Below are 13,754 nucleotides of genomic sequence, written 5' to 3' on the forward strand. Positions count from 1 at the left end.
GATCAAGGACCTATATAATTATAATGGAACATCTTTACTCCTCTACTCAAATCCTCTTTCAACAGAGGCCAACAAGCCATTTGCCTTCCTAATTGCCCGTTGCACCTGCATTTTAGCTTTCAGTGAGTTGTGCTCAAGGACGCCCAGGTCCTTTGGAACGTCAATGTTATGTTATCTCTCATTCAACATTTCTGTCTTCCTCTGTTGGAACTTTTCCTTGCAATATTCCACAGAGATGGGTGAGTTTATAAAGGGAAATAAAATGGTAAATTGATTTAGACCATCAGACCTGAAGATATAGGAGAAGAGTTAGGCTATCTGTCCCATCGTCTGCTCTGCTAATTCAAATGGCTGACCCACTTTTCCTCTCAGCCCCAATCTTCTGCCTTCTCCCTGTATCCCTTCATGCCCTGCCTAATTTTTATTGAAATCAGAATCTGGTTTAATATCTCTGAATATCTCTGCTGTAAGAGTAGAAATTTTTTATTTTGCGACAGCAGTACACATACATACATACTGTATAAATTAAATAAGTCATGCAAAAAGAAAGCAAAAGAAAGCAGAAAACTGGTGAGGTAGTGCACATGGGTTCATTGTCCGTTTAGAAATCTGATGCTGGTAAGGAAGAAGCTGTTCCTAAAACACTGAGTGTTTTGTCTTCAGGCTCCTGCACCTCCTTGCTGGTGGTAGCAATGAGAAGAGAGCATGTCCCGAGTGATGAGGGTTCTTAATGATGGAGGTTGCGTTTTTGAGGCATCGCCTTTTAAAGATGTCCCCCGATGCTGGGGAGGTTAGAGCCCATGATGGAGGAGGCTGAGTCTGCAACTTCCTGCAGCTTTTTCCAATCCTGTGCAGTGGCCCCTCCATACCAGATGATGATGCAGCAGTTAGCACGGTACATGTGTAGAATGTAGAAATCTGTAGAAATTTACAGGAGTGGTGATGTACCAAGTCTCCTTAAACTCCTAATGAAATACAGTCGCTGTTGACCTGCTTCGTACAGTAGTTGAATCAATATGTTTAGCCCAGGATAGATCTATCCAGGAACTTGAAACCGCCCTTTTCACTAATTGTCACATGTACTAAGCTTGTGAGAAACTTTTATTTTGCAGGCCATCCGTAGAGATAATTTCATTACACAGTACACTGAGGTAGTACAAGCGGGTACAATAACAGAGTGCAGAGTAAAATTGTACAGGTACAGAGGAAGTGCAGTGCAGGCAGACAACAGGGCACAAGGTCATGGCGAGGTAGATGTGAGACCATCTTATCGTGCCAGGGGACCATTCAGTAGACTGATTGCAGCGGGGTTGTATTTGTTCTTGAGCCTGATGGCACATGCTTTCAGTCTTGTGTGCCTTCCTGTCTGATGGGAGGTCAGGAGAGTGAATGTCCAAGGTGGGTGGGATCTTTGACTATGCTGGCTGCTTTACCAAGGCAGCAAGAATTGTGGACAGAGTCCATGGAGGGGAGGTTGGTTTCTGTGAAGTGCTGAGCTGTGTCCAGAGCTGCCGTTTCTAGTGGTCTCAGGTAAAGTAGTTGCCGTACCAAGGCATGACGCATCAGATAGGATGCTTTCTATGTTACCTTGCTAAAAAATGGGGACTGCCAGATGGGGCATGTCAAGTTCCGAGGTCTCCTGAGAAGGTAGAGTCATTGTCACAGAGCAATACAGCACAGATACACACAGGCTCTTCAGTCCAACAAGTCCATAGAACCATGTTGTATGGACAACATGGAAAGACGCAAGGTCTGATCGATTTAAGTGCCAGGATGAATTTGAATGGTCGGGTATGGGCTGAAAAAAGCTGGCAGTGCCCGGGCCTAAGAGCATGGAAAGACCCAAAGTTTGATGGATTTAAGTGCCAGGACAAATTGGAAAGGTCAGCTACGGGCCGAATCAAGATGGCAGGGCCTGGGGCCCAGGCCAAAAGCAAGGAACAACCCAAGGTTTGGACTCTAGGATAATGTAACTGGTGGAAATATACATAATTCACAACCACCAATATTGAGTCGGGGTTTCGCTTTAAGACACTGATCGGACGTGATGACATAATTGGCAAAGGGTTTTTAGCATGCTTTGTGTTCAGGTTTTGGAGTTCAATTTAAAAATGTGTTACGGGTTTTTCTTAAACATAAAACACCTCACTTAATTTTATTTCTGAAAACTTTCATAAGTGATCCTGTCACTCGAGGACAATTCCAGAGTTATTGAACATGTCGGCCAACGCAATCGCTTTGAAACTGCCGGAATTTTGGGAGCAAAATGTTGTTACTTGTTTCACGCAGGCAGAGGCCCAACTCACTGTGCGAGAAATCACCGCCAACAACAACAAATATTTCTATGTGGTAGCGTTGCTCAGTAATTCCTCAGCTGTGAGAATGGTGAGTCTACTAGAACAGCCGCCCGAACACGATAAATACCGATTGCTGAAAACGCACCTTTTACAGACTTCTGGACTATTGGAGTCTGAGTGTGCCAAACAGTTGCACTCCTTGCCTGGCCTTGGCTATGCTAAGCCATCGGAGCTAAGGGACCACATGCTGTTCCTCCTGGGAAATCACCATCCTTGTTTTACTTTTAAAGAACTCTTCATGCAGCAAGTGCCAGATCAAATTTGCATAGCCCTTGCTAATACAACCGTGATGGTCTATAGAGAGCTTGGTAAAATGGCTGATCGTCCGCACTCAGCCAGGCAGCAGTGCATCGTTCCTCCTCCTTTCTTTACCTCAATAAGTCCGTTCAGCAAGTCTCCCAATATAAGAATGCCTGCGCCTGCAAAACAGTTGAAGCTGGGCCTGTGTTTTTACCGTGCTCACTTTGGTACGAATGCCAAAAAGTGCTGACTGCCTTGCAGCTTCGACAGTGCCACTGCATCTGGATATCAGAGGTCTGTGAACACCGCAAGTTCCAACTTCCAGGGTCATCTACTGTTCATTACAGACACCCTTTCAGGGCAGCGCTTCCTGTGTGACACGGGGGCTCAACTGAGTGCGCTGCCTATTGATGAGAAGGCAAAGAGCAACGAAATTTCGCTAGAGGCCGCCCACGGCAACAGGATCCAGACTTACGGGACACGGTTGGTGGTGCCCTGCTTCAGTGGGTGACGTTACACATGGGACTCGGTCCTGGCTAAAGTGGCTAGACCTCTGCTCGGTGCAAAGAACTGTGGGCCCAAGAACTATTAGCCGATCTTAAGAACTGCCGGCTTGTGGAAGTCAAGGACCTAGGGTCATTACCCTGGTCCCCCAGTGAGTTCCCCACAACGACTCTGTCAAGCGCATGCACCACCACATGTAAGTTTACTCGACTGCTGGGGAAATTTCCAAAACTTACCAAGCCCATGTTCTCTATTACTTTCACAAAACATGGGGTCGAGCACCACACTTCTACATCTGGCCCGCCAGTCCATGCCCGCATGTGTAGACTGGACTCTGAAAAGCTGGCAACTATGAAGGATGAGTTTGCCATTGTACTCGTGGAAAGACTTGGCATTGTACGCCAGTCAAATACTCCCCAGCCTTTGCCCTTCCAATGGTCCCTATTTCTGAAGGTGGCTGCCGCCCATGTGGTGATTACTGACATCTTAACAAGGTCACCACCCCCTGATTATTACCCAGTCCCACACATGCTACAATTTTCAGCATATTGGCCATCAAGTTAATTTTTTCCAAAGTCGATCTAGTTCGGGGCTACCATCAGGTGTTTGTGTGTTCAGAAGACATTCCCAAACAGCTTTGATAACCCCATTTGCCCCCTTTGAGCTTCCGTGCATGCCGTTTGGGCTGAAAAATGCAGGCCGGACTTTCCAGTCTATATTAAAAGACTTAGATTTTCATTTTGGTTACCTGGATGACATACTTGTTGCCAGTGCATCCAAATCCGAATATGTATCTCATCTCCGCACACGTTTCAAGCAACTAATCCAACACAGGTTGATTATTAACCTTGCCAAATGCCAGCTTAGGTTGTCAGTCATTGACTTTTTCAGCTATCACATCTCTGCAGAAGGTCCAAAACCCCTCCTATCAAAAGTAGTCACTATTATGGATTTCCTACTGCCCCGCACTACCAAAAGACAACAGGAGATTTTATACATGGTGAGTTTCTATCACCACTTCATTCCATGAAGTACTGAATTTATGCTTCCCCTGTGCAGAGCGCTTTAAAGCAACACCCCTGATCGTGTGCTTGACCGATCAGCAGACTAAACCGGGGCATTTAAACTCTTTCCAATGCCACCCTACTGGCTCACCCACTCCCCAACGCACCTATAGCCATTACTACTGACGACTCAGACTATGCTGTGGGTGTAGTGCATGAATAGTTAGTCAGAGACATGTGGCAGCCGCTTACCTTCTTCAGCTGGCGGCTCCATACCCCCCGAAATTAAGTACAGGATGTTTGACCGTGAGCTTCTTGGTCTCTATCTGGCCGTCCATCATTTTCATTTTCTTCAAGTGGATTGCAATTTCACAGTGTTCATTGACCACAAACCCCTCAAGCACATGGTGGCCAAAATACCAGACCCCTGGTGTGCATAGCAGCAATGCCACCTGGTCTACATATACAATATATCAAGGGGTTGAGGCCATACACGTAGGGGTTGACAATGCAACTTAGCAGCCGACCAATTTACTTACCCAGAGGTCCAGGCTTACTGAACAGCAGTCATGGGTCCGCGGTTTGCTGACACTAAGTTTGGGGAAGCTGGGGTTTCTCTCCTGTGCAATGTTTCAATCAGTCACCTTGCCCCGCAATCTGGAGACAAACTGTTTTTGACTTCATATATGTCCTTCCGCGTCCGGGCCAGAAGGCCTCACAGAAACAGGTTGCGCTAAAGTTTGTGTGGCAGGGCATTAAAAAAGATGTTGTGCGTGATTGGACTGCGGCCCCTGTGGTGTGCCAGCAGGCAAAAATTAACCAGCATGTTCGGGCACCATTGGTACCTTTTGAGGTCCTTGAATGACGGTTTAACCATGTCAATGTGGGCCTTGTCGGTCCTCTTTTCCCTCCCGCAGTTTCATACATTTCCTTACCATGGTGGACTGCACCACCAGGTGGCCAGATGTCATACCTCTAGCAATGACAATGGCTACAGATGTAGCTTGGGTGCTCATCAGCATCTGGGTTGCTTGGTTTGGCACCCCTTCTGATATTTCCTCTGACTGCCATCTGCATTTCATATCTGACATCTGGGCTGTGATAGCCCAGGACCTCAGCGTTAGGCTGATTCACATCTGCAGTCCAATGGCCTATGTTCGTGCTCTCTCCGCTCCCTAAAGGTGGCCCTGAGGGATTCCCTGAGGGGTGAGCATTGGCGTGATTGTCTCCCGTGGGTCCTGCTGGGGCTTAGAACAGCTCCAAAAGAGGACCTGCAGTCGCCCGTGGCTGGGTTGGTATGTGGACAATGGTTACGAGTGCCAGGTGACACCATGACAGCCTGGTTGGCCTCTCAGCAGCATTCCACCCTCCTCAGTAAATTCAATTCCTTTTCACCTATTCCTACCTCCCATCACAGCGTACAGCACTCCTGGGTTCCTGGTGACCTACATTCCACCTCGTTTGCTTTCATCTGCACGCCAGCATCTCCTTAGGCTCCCTCATGATGGCCAGTTCCGTGTTTTGGAATGGGGAGGAAAGGCAAATATCATAGATGAGAGGAGTAAACTTGAACTTTTTCAATAGATTGCCTTAAACTGGCCCACCAGGATTTGCACAATCCCGCTACCGTGCCCCTGGGGTCATGACATGACCATGAGCATGTCAACACACCTCTGGACGAGCCAGAGGCACCTACTGCTCCCCCGTCCACGGAACATGGGACCAGAGCCAGGCTGCTTGTCCGAGCTCCGGACAGACTCTCAATGCCGGTTTTAATGAATTCGGGGGGTGGGGGGGGGGACCTGTGTAGAATAACGTAATTGGTGGAAATGTACACGACTAACAACTGCCGGCATTGAGTTGCGGTTTCGCTTCAAGAGGCTGGTCTGACGTGATGATGTCATTACTTAAAGGGTTTTTAGCACGCTTTGCATTCATATTTTGGAGATCAATAAAATGTGTTGTGGTTTTCTCTTAAACATAAAGTGCATGAACTTTGTTCTATTTACGGTAACCTACAGGATGATTTAAGCGCTGTGCCAGTTTGAAAGGTCAGGGTGTCGGGACCAGTGGCGGAGGATGGGCTGGTTCAACTCGCTGCTCCGCGAGGTTTACCCGTCTCTGCGCTAAACTGAGGCTGTGGTCTGAACTGGCTGCTGGCTTCGTGTCTGTGGACTCACTTTCGGGAACTTTAGTTCTGAATGCTATTTTCTTACTTTTATTGCTGGCATGATTTATTTTTTTCTGCACATTGGATATTGGACAGTCTTTTTTTTCAACTGGTCCTATTCGGGTTCTTTGTTTTGTGGCTGCCTGTAAGGAGATAACTCTCAAGGTTATGTACAGTACATGTAGTTTGATGATAAATGTGTTTTGCACTTTGAACTTTTTTGTCCCCCTACTCAATCTCAATTTCCTGCATTCAGCTTAAATCCCTCCAAAGTTTTATGGAACATTGCATGCGGAGGGAAGGCCTGATAGAAGTGTGTAAAATTATGCAAAGTATAGATAGGGAAGACAGTCAGTCTTTTTCTTAGCTTGGTAAGACAAGTATTAGAGGGCATAGCTTTAATTTATGAGAGTTTAAAGGTGACTTGCATGGCAGGATTTTTTTTTACGGAGAGATTCCTGGAATACACTGGCAGGGGAGGTGGTAGAAGCAGATAGTACAGCAGTGTTTAAGCGATGTTTAGCCTGGCACATGAACAGAATCAGAATCAGGTTTATCATCACTGGAATATGTCGTGAAATTTGTTGTTATGCGGCAGCAGTCCATTGCAATACATAATAATGAACTAGAAATTAAAATAAGAACATTTGTTCATGGACAATTCAGAAATCTTAACAGCGAAGGGGAAGAAGTTGTCACTAAATCTGAGATATGGACTTTGTGCAGACGGATGGGATTAGTTTAACTGAAGGTCATGGCCAGCGTGTGGTCCAGAGAGGCTGCATCGGCACTCTACTGCTGTGTATGTTCTGTGTACGGATCGCTTCAACATGTGCTGTTAGTTCTATTTTAGGAAGAGGAATAAGCTGCCGCATTTATCTCTGCAACCTGCTGTCTCCTTACAGGTCGTCATCAGTACAACCATCAACGTGGATGGGCACGTCCTGGCAGTGTCGGACAATATGTTCATCCACAACAACTCCAAGCATGGCCGGAGGGCTCGGAGGCTGGACCCATGCGAAGGTATGTCAGATCAGGGGCGCAGTCTGACTGATTGCCTTACCAACTAAACCTTCAGTCTCTGTAGCATGAAGGGGAACCCCCCCAGCCTTTTGGACTTTGATTATTAGTCTATTATTTTCATGTGTACCAGGATACAGTGAAAAACTTTGTCTTGCATAAGACCAGAAGACATAGGAGCTCAATTAAGCCCATAGAGCCTGATCTGATTTATTTTCATGGCTGATTTAATATCCCTCTCAACCCCATTCTCCTGCCTTCTCCCTGTAACATTTGACATCCTGACTAATCAAGAGCCTATGGCAACAAATTCCACAGATTCACCAACCTCTGGCTAAAGGCTTCCCTCCTAATCTCTGTTCTAAATAGACATCCCTCTTTTCTGAGGCTGTGCCCTCTAGTCCTAGACTTCTCTCCACACCCACTCTATCTGGGCTTTTCAATATTTGATAGGTTACAATGAGATCTTCCCACCCACCCCCGCACCATTATTTCTAAACTCCAGGGAGTACAGGAGCAAAGCCATAATACACCCCTCATTCCTGTGAACCCCTCTGGATCTTCTCCAGTGTCAGACAAGGGGACCAAAACAGCTTGCAATACTCCAAGTGAGATCTGATCAATGCCTTATAAAGCCTCAGAATTACATCCTTGCTTTTATGTTCTAGTCCTCTCAAAATGAATGCTAAATTTGCATTTGCCTTCCTTACCACCGACTCAACCTGCCAGTTATCCTTCAGGGAATCCTGCGCAAGGACTCTGAAGTCCCAGGAGTTAAAATCTAGCATCAGAAATGGTATCATAGTAACTGCCCAAGAGGAGTTCAAAAAGCCCTCTGACTGACAGCTGTCTTGGGGTAATTTCACCCAGTCGAACCTTACAGTGTGACAGGTTGCACCATTGAAATTTTAAAGTCATGAAGTGAATGAGGTCCTTTAGCTCACTGAGGCCACACCAACCATCAACCCATCCATTTACACTAATCCCACACTAACCTTCTGCTGCTGTTGCCTGTCCACTTCAAGGTTCAACGTGGTGTGTGTTCAGAGATGCTCTTCCGCACACCACTGTTGTAACGTGTGGTTATTTGAGTTACTGTCGCCTTCCTGTCAGCTTGAACCAGTCTGGCCATTATCCTCTGACCTCTCTCATTAACAAGGCAATTTCACCTACAGAACTGCTACTCACTGGATGTTTTTTTTTTCCCGCTCCATTCTCCGTCAACTCAAGAGACTGTTGTGCATGAAAATCTCAGGAGATCAGCAGTTTCTGAGATACTCAAACCATCCTGTCTGGCACCAACAATCATTCCATGGTCAAAGTCACTTATAACGCATGCCTTCCCTATTTTGATGTTTGGTCTAAACAACAATAATTGGTTCTGTTGAAGGTTCTCGGCCTGAAACGTCGAATATTTACTCTTTTCCATCGATGCTGCCTGGCCTGCTGAGTTCCTCCAGCATTTTATGTCTGTTGCTTGGACTTCCAGCATCTGCAGATTTTCTTTCATTTTGTTTTTAACAACTGAACCTCTTGACCATGTCTGAATGCTTTTATTTCATGATTGGCTGATTAGATATTTACATTAACAAGCAGGTGTACGAGGACTCTGGGTGTACGTGGGCACGTAGACATTTATTTTTAATTCATTCAAAGGATGTGGATTTGACAGGTTGATCCAGTGATTTATTGCTGTGGGCAATAGACAATAGGTGCAGGAGTAGGCCATTCGGCCCTTTGAGCCAGCATCGCCATTCACTGTGATCATGGCAGATCATCCACAATCAGTATCCAGTTCCTGCCTTATCCCCATAACCTTTGATTCTGCTATCTTTAAGAGCTCTATCCATCTCTTTCTTGAAAGCATCCAGAGACTTGGCCTCCACAGCCTTCTGGGGCAGAGTATTCCATATATCCACCACTCTCTGGGTGAAAAAGTTTTTCCTCAACTCCGTTCTAAATGGCCTACCCCTTATTCTTAAACTGTGGCCTCTGGTTCTGGACTCACCCATCAGCGGGAACATGCTTCCTGCCTCCAGCATGTCCAATCCCTTAATAATCTTATATATTTCAATAAGATCCCCTCTCAGCCTTTAAATTCCAGAGTATGCAAGCCCAGTTGCTCCAATCTTTTGACATATGACAGTCCCGCCATCCCGGGAATTAATCTTGTGAACTTAAGCTGCACTCCCTCAATAGCAAGAATGTCCTTCCTCAAAATTGGAGACCAAAACTGCACACAGTACTCCAAGTGTGGTCTCACCAGGGCCCTGTACAGCTGCAGAAGGACCTCTTTGCTCTTATACTCAATTCCCCTTGTTATGAAGGCCAGCATGCCATTAGCATGATGCCATGCTCATCCCTAGTTGCCATTGAGAGGGTGGTGGTGAGCTGTCTTCGTGAACTGCTGCCGTCCTTGGGGTGTGGGTAGACCCACCTTGCTGTAGGGAGGGAATCACAGGATTTTCACCCAGTGAGGGTGAAGGAACAGCAATACATTTCTAAGTCAGGATCGTGTGTGGTTTGGAGAGTAACTTCCAGAGATTTTCCCCGAGCTTTTGCTACCCATATCCTTCTAGCTGGGAGAGGTGGTCAGTTTGGAAGGTGCTGTCTGAGGATTCTTGGTGAGCTGCAGCTGTACAAACACACATACACACACACACACGCACGCACGCACGCACACTCACACACACACACACACACACGCACACACACACACACGCACGTACACACACACACACACGCACACACACAAAAGTACACATGCACAATTATATGCACTCTCTCAAACAAACATAGGGACACGTGCACACACTCTTAAACAAAAAAAGTATGCATAAACACAAAATAGTCTGCAGATGCTGGGGTCAAAGCAACACTCACAACACGCTGGAGGAACTCAGCAGGTCGGGCAGCATCCGTGGAAAAGATCGGTCACAATTTTGGGCCGGAACCCTTCGTCGGGACTGTAGAGGGAAGGGGCAGAGGCCCCATAAAGAAGGTGGGGGAGGGTGGGAAGGAGAAGGCTGGTAGGTTCCAGGCGAAAAACCAGTAAGGGGAAAGATAAAGGGGTGGGGAGGGGAAGCAGGGAGGTGATAGGCAGGAAAGGTGAAGAAGAAATAGGGGAAAACACAATGGGTAGTAGAGGGAGGCAGAACCAAGAGGGAGGTGGTAGGCAGCTGGGGGAGGGGGCAGAGTGACATAGGGATAGGGGAAGGGAGGGGGAGGGAATTACCGGAAATTGGAGAATTCTATGTTCATACCAAGGGGCTGGAGACTACCTAGACGGTATATGAGGTGTTGCTCCTCCAACCTGAGTTTAGCCTCATCATGGCAGTAGAGGAGGCCATGTATGGACATATGTGAATGGGAGTGGGAAGCAGAGTTGAAGTGGGTGGCTACTGGGAGATCCTGTCTGTTGTGACGGACGGAGCGGAGGTGCTGAACGAAGCGGTCCCCCAATCTGCGTCGGGTTTCACCAATGTAGAGGAGGCCGCACTGGGAGCACCGGATGCAAAAGCTGACCCCAACAGACTCAGAAGTGAAGTGTTGCCTCACGTGGAAGTACTGTTTGGGGCCCTGAATAGTGGCAAGAGAGGAGGTGTAGGGACAGGTGTAACACTTGCAATTACAGGGATAAGTCCCAGGTGAGAGATCCGTGGGGAGGGACATGTGGACCAGGGAGTCATGGAGGGACCGATCCCTGCGGAAGGCGGAGAGGGGTGGAGAGGGAAAGATGTGCTTAGTGGTGGGGTCCTGTTGAAGGTGGTGGAAGTTGCGGAGGATAATGTGTTGGATCCGGATGCTAGTGGAGTGGTAGGTGAGGACAGGGGATCTTTGTCTGTGTTGTGGTGGCGGGAGGATGGGGTGAGAGCCGAAGTGTGGGAAATGGAGGCGATGCGGGTGAGGGCATCATTGATGACAGCAGAAGGGAAACCACAATCCTTAAAGAAAGAGGACATTTGAGATGTCCTGGAACGGAAAACCTCATCCTCGGAGCAGATGCGGCGGAGACGGAGGAACTGGGAATAGGGAATGGCATTTTTGCATGTGGCGGGGTGGGAAGAGGTATAGTTGAGGTAATTATGAGAGTCAGTGGGCTTGTGGAAGATGTCAGTGGACAGTCTGTCTCCAGAGATGGAGACTGAGAGATCGAGAAAGGGGAGAGAAGTGTCCGAGATAGACCAATTGAATTTGAGGGCTGGGTGGAAGTTTGAAGTAAAGTCGATGAAATTGACGAGCTCAGCATGGGTGCAGGAAGCAGCACCAGTGTAGTCGTCAATGTAGCGAAGGAAAAGTTGGGGAGCAGTACCAGAATAGGTTTGGAGCACAGACTGTTCCACATAATTAACGAAGAGGCAGGCATAGCTAGGGCCCATGCGAATTCCCATAGCTACACCCTTGGACTGAAGAAAATGGGAAGAGCCAAAAGAGAAGTTATTGAGTGTGAGAACCAGTTCCACCAACCGGAGGAGGGTAGTCGTGGTGGGGAACTGGTGAGGTCTATTATCCAGAAAAGTATGCAAAGACTGAATATTTGTACTCTCACAAATGTAATATCAAGCACAAACACATATATACAAGTACACACACATATAAACATATATGCAAACACATATACACACAAATACACACACACACACACACACATACACACACACATACACACACACACACACACACACACACACACACACACACACACACACACGTCAGCTTAACTGACCAATAGCTTCCTTCGTTGTAGTATGGTTGTGTAGTGATTAGCATAACGCTATTACAGCACCTGCAACTTGGGTTCAGTTCTGCCATTGTCTGTTCGAAGTTGACATGTTCTCCCCATGACTGCATGGGTTTCCTCTGGGTTCTCTGGTTTCCTCCCACATTCCATCGATTGATGGCTTAATCCTGTAATTGGTCATTTGGGTGTAGCTGAGTATCGCAGGCTAGTTGAGCATTAGGGCCTGTTACTGAGCTGTATCTCTAAACGTCTCTAAAGACATGAAAACAAATGCATGAATACATACAAAGACACAAACACAACACACAAAACCCTGCTGACTAATCCATCTTTTCCACCAGAAGGCAGTTAAGAGATTCAAGAAGTGGGTGAAATATTGACTCATTATAAACGACATCAGACTGTTTACCTCACAAGAGCTGATCACTGTGTTTATTTTGCACTGCAGCCAAGCAGTTTATTTTCACGAGTCTGATGAACGTAGGATTCCTCTCCTTGGCAGAGTCGGAGAAGGAAGCCAAGGCGTGCCAAAAGCAACTGTAAAATATCACACGGCTTGCGGAAGAAAGTAAGAATGTTGCTGAGACTCAGAGAGGAGCTTTGGCACTTCTCCAGTGTGGGAGGGATCAGTGGGAAATCTGAAGTGAGCATTCCCTCAGTTCACTTCCAGCAGCACCACAGAGAAAAGCAGGTGGCCATTGGACCGGCTGGATTAGGGACAGCTCTTTGACCGAAATGCACTCAGTGGCCACTTAATTAGCTACACGTTTCATCCCAGAGCGGTCTTCTGCTGCTGTAGCCTGTCCACTTCAAATTTCAACCTGTTCTGCATTCAGAGATGCTCTTCTGCACACCACTGTTGTAACGCATGGTTATTTGAGTTACTGTCCCCTTCCTGTCAGCTTGAACCAGCCTGGCCATTCTCCTCTGACCTCTCTCATTAATAAGGTGTTTTTGCCCACAGAACAGCCACTCACTGGATTTTTTTTTAGTTTTTTTTACACCATCCTTTGTAAACTCTAGAGACTGCTGTACATGAAAATCTCAGGAGATCAGCAGTTTCTGAGATACTCAAACCACCCCATCTGGCACCTTCAGTCATTCCACGGTCAAAATCACTTAGATCACACTTCTTCCCCATTCTGACGTTTGGTGTGAACAACAACTGTGACCATGTTTTATGCATTGAGTTGCTGCCACATTATTGGCTGATTAAATACTATAATTGCATTAATGAGCAGGTGTACAGGTGTACTTAATAAAGTGTCCACTGAGTGTATGTGGCCCCACGTTCCCAGCTATGTGTTCTTGACCCTGTGAAGAATATGAAGACCTCCTCGAGGTTGAGAGAGTATTGGAAGCCATTTAACAATTTCAATCTCAGTGCAAGACAGGCAGATTTTTTGAAACTCTGAAGCAATCCATCATCAGGAAGAGCAGTGAAGCTTCAGTTGCATACCAGCAACTGTTTTGCACATAAAGGAGCAGATGGTTGAGATGGAGTGAAACTTTATATCCTCTTCGTAGATCAGGCCGTGTAGTAGGAAACAACGTGTGCAGATATTAGGAGGCATTGCTAGAAATTCAGAGATAACTTTGCACAAAAAGATCAACATATAACAGAGGAAATAAATGCCTCTTTTATTATCAGCTAAGTAACGCCCATTACATCCATAGATATGGGACTCCTGCAAAAAAAAAGGGACTGAGGTAAACGA

General features: G+C 46.7%; 1 protein-coding gene across 1 annotated transcript in view; it reads left to right on the top strand.

Annotated features, from left to right (window-relative positions):
- The window catches only part of LOC134345011 (transcription factor COE3-like), a 496,949-nt gene that overhangs the window by 360,578 nt on the left and 122,617 nt on the right, over positions 1-13,754 (top strand). Inside the window, exon 8 of the mRNA XM_063045143.1 lies at positions 7,181-7,298. Within this exon, the coding sequence (XP_062901213.1) occupies positions 7,181-7,298 (118 nt within the window). The remainder of the gene's footprint in view (positions 1-7,180; positions 7,299-13,754) is intronic.

Source organism: Mobula hypostoma, chromosome 4, assembly GCF_963921235.1.
Source record: "Mobula hypostoma chromosome 4, sMobHyp1.1, whole genome shotgun sequence".
Classification (NCBI taxonomy): Eukaryota; Metazoa; Chordata; class Chondrichthyes; order Myliobatiformes; family Myliobatidae; genus Mobula; species Mobula hypostoma.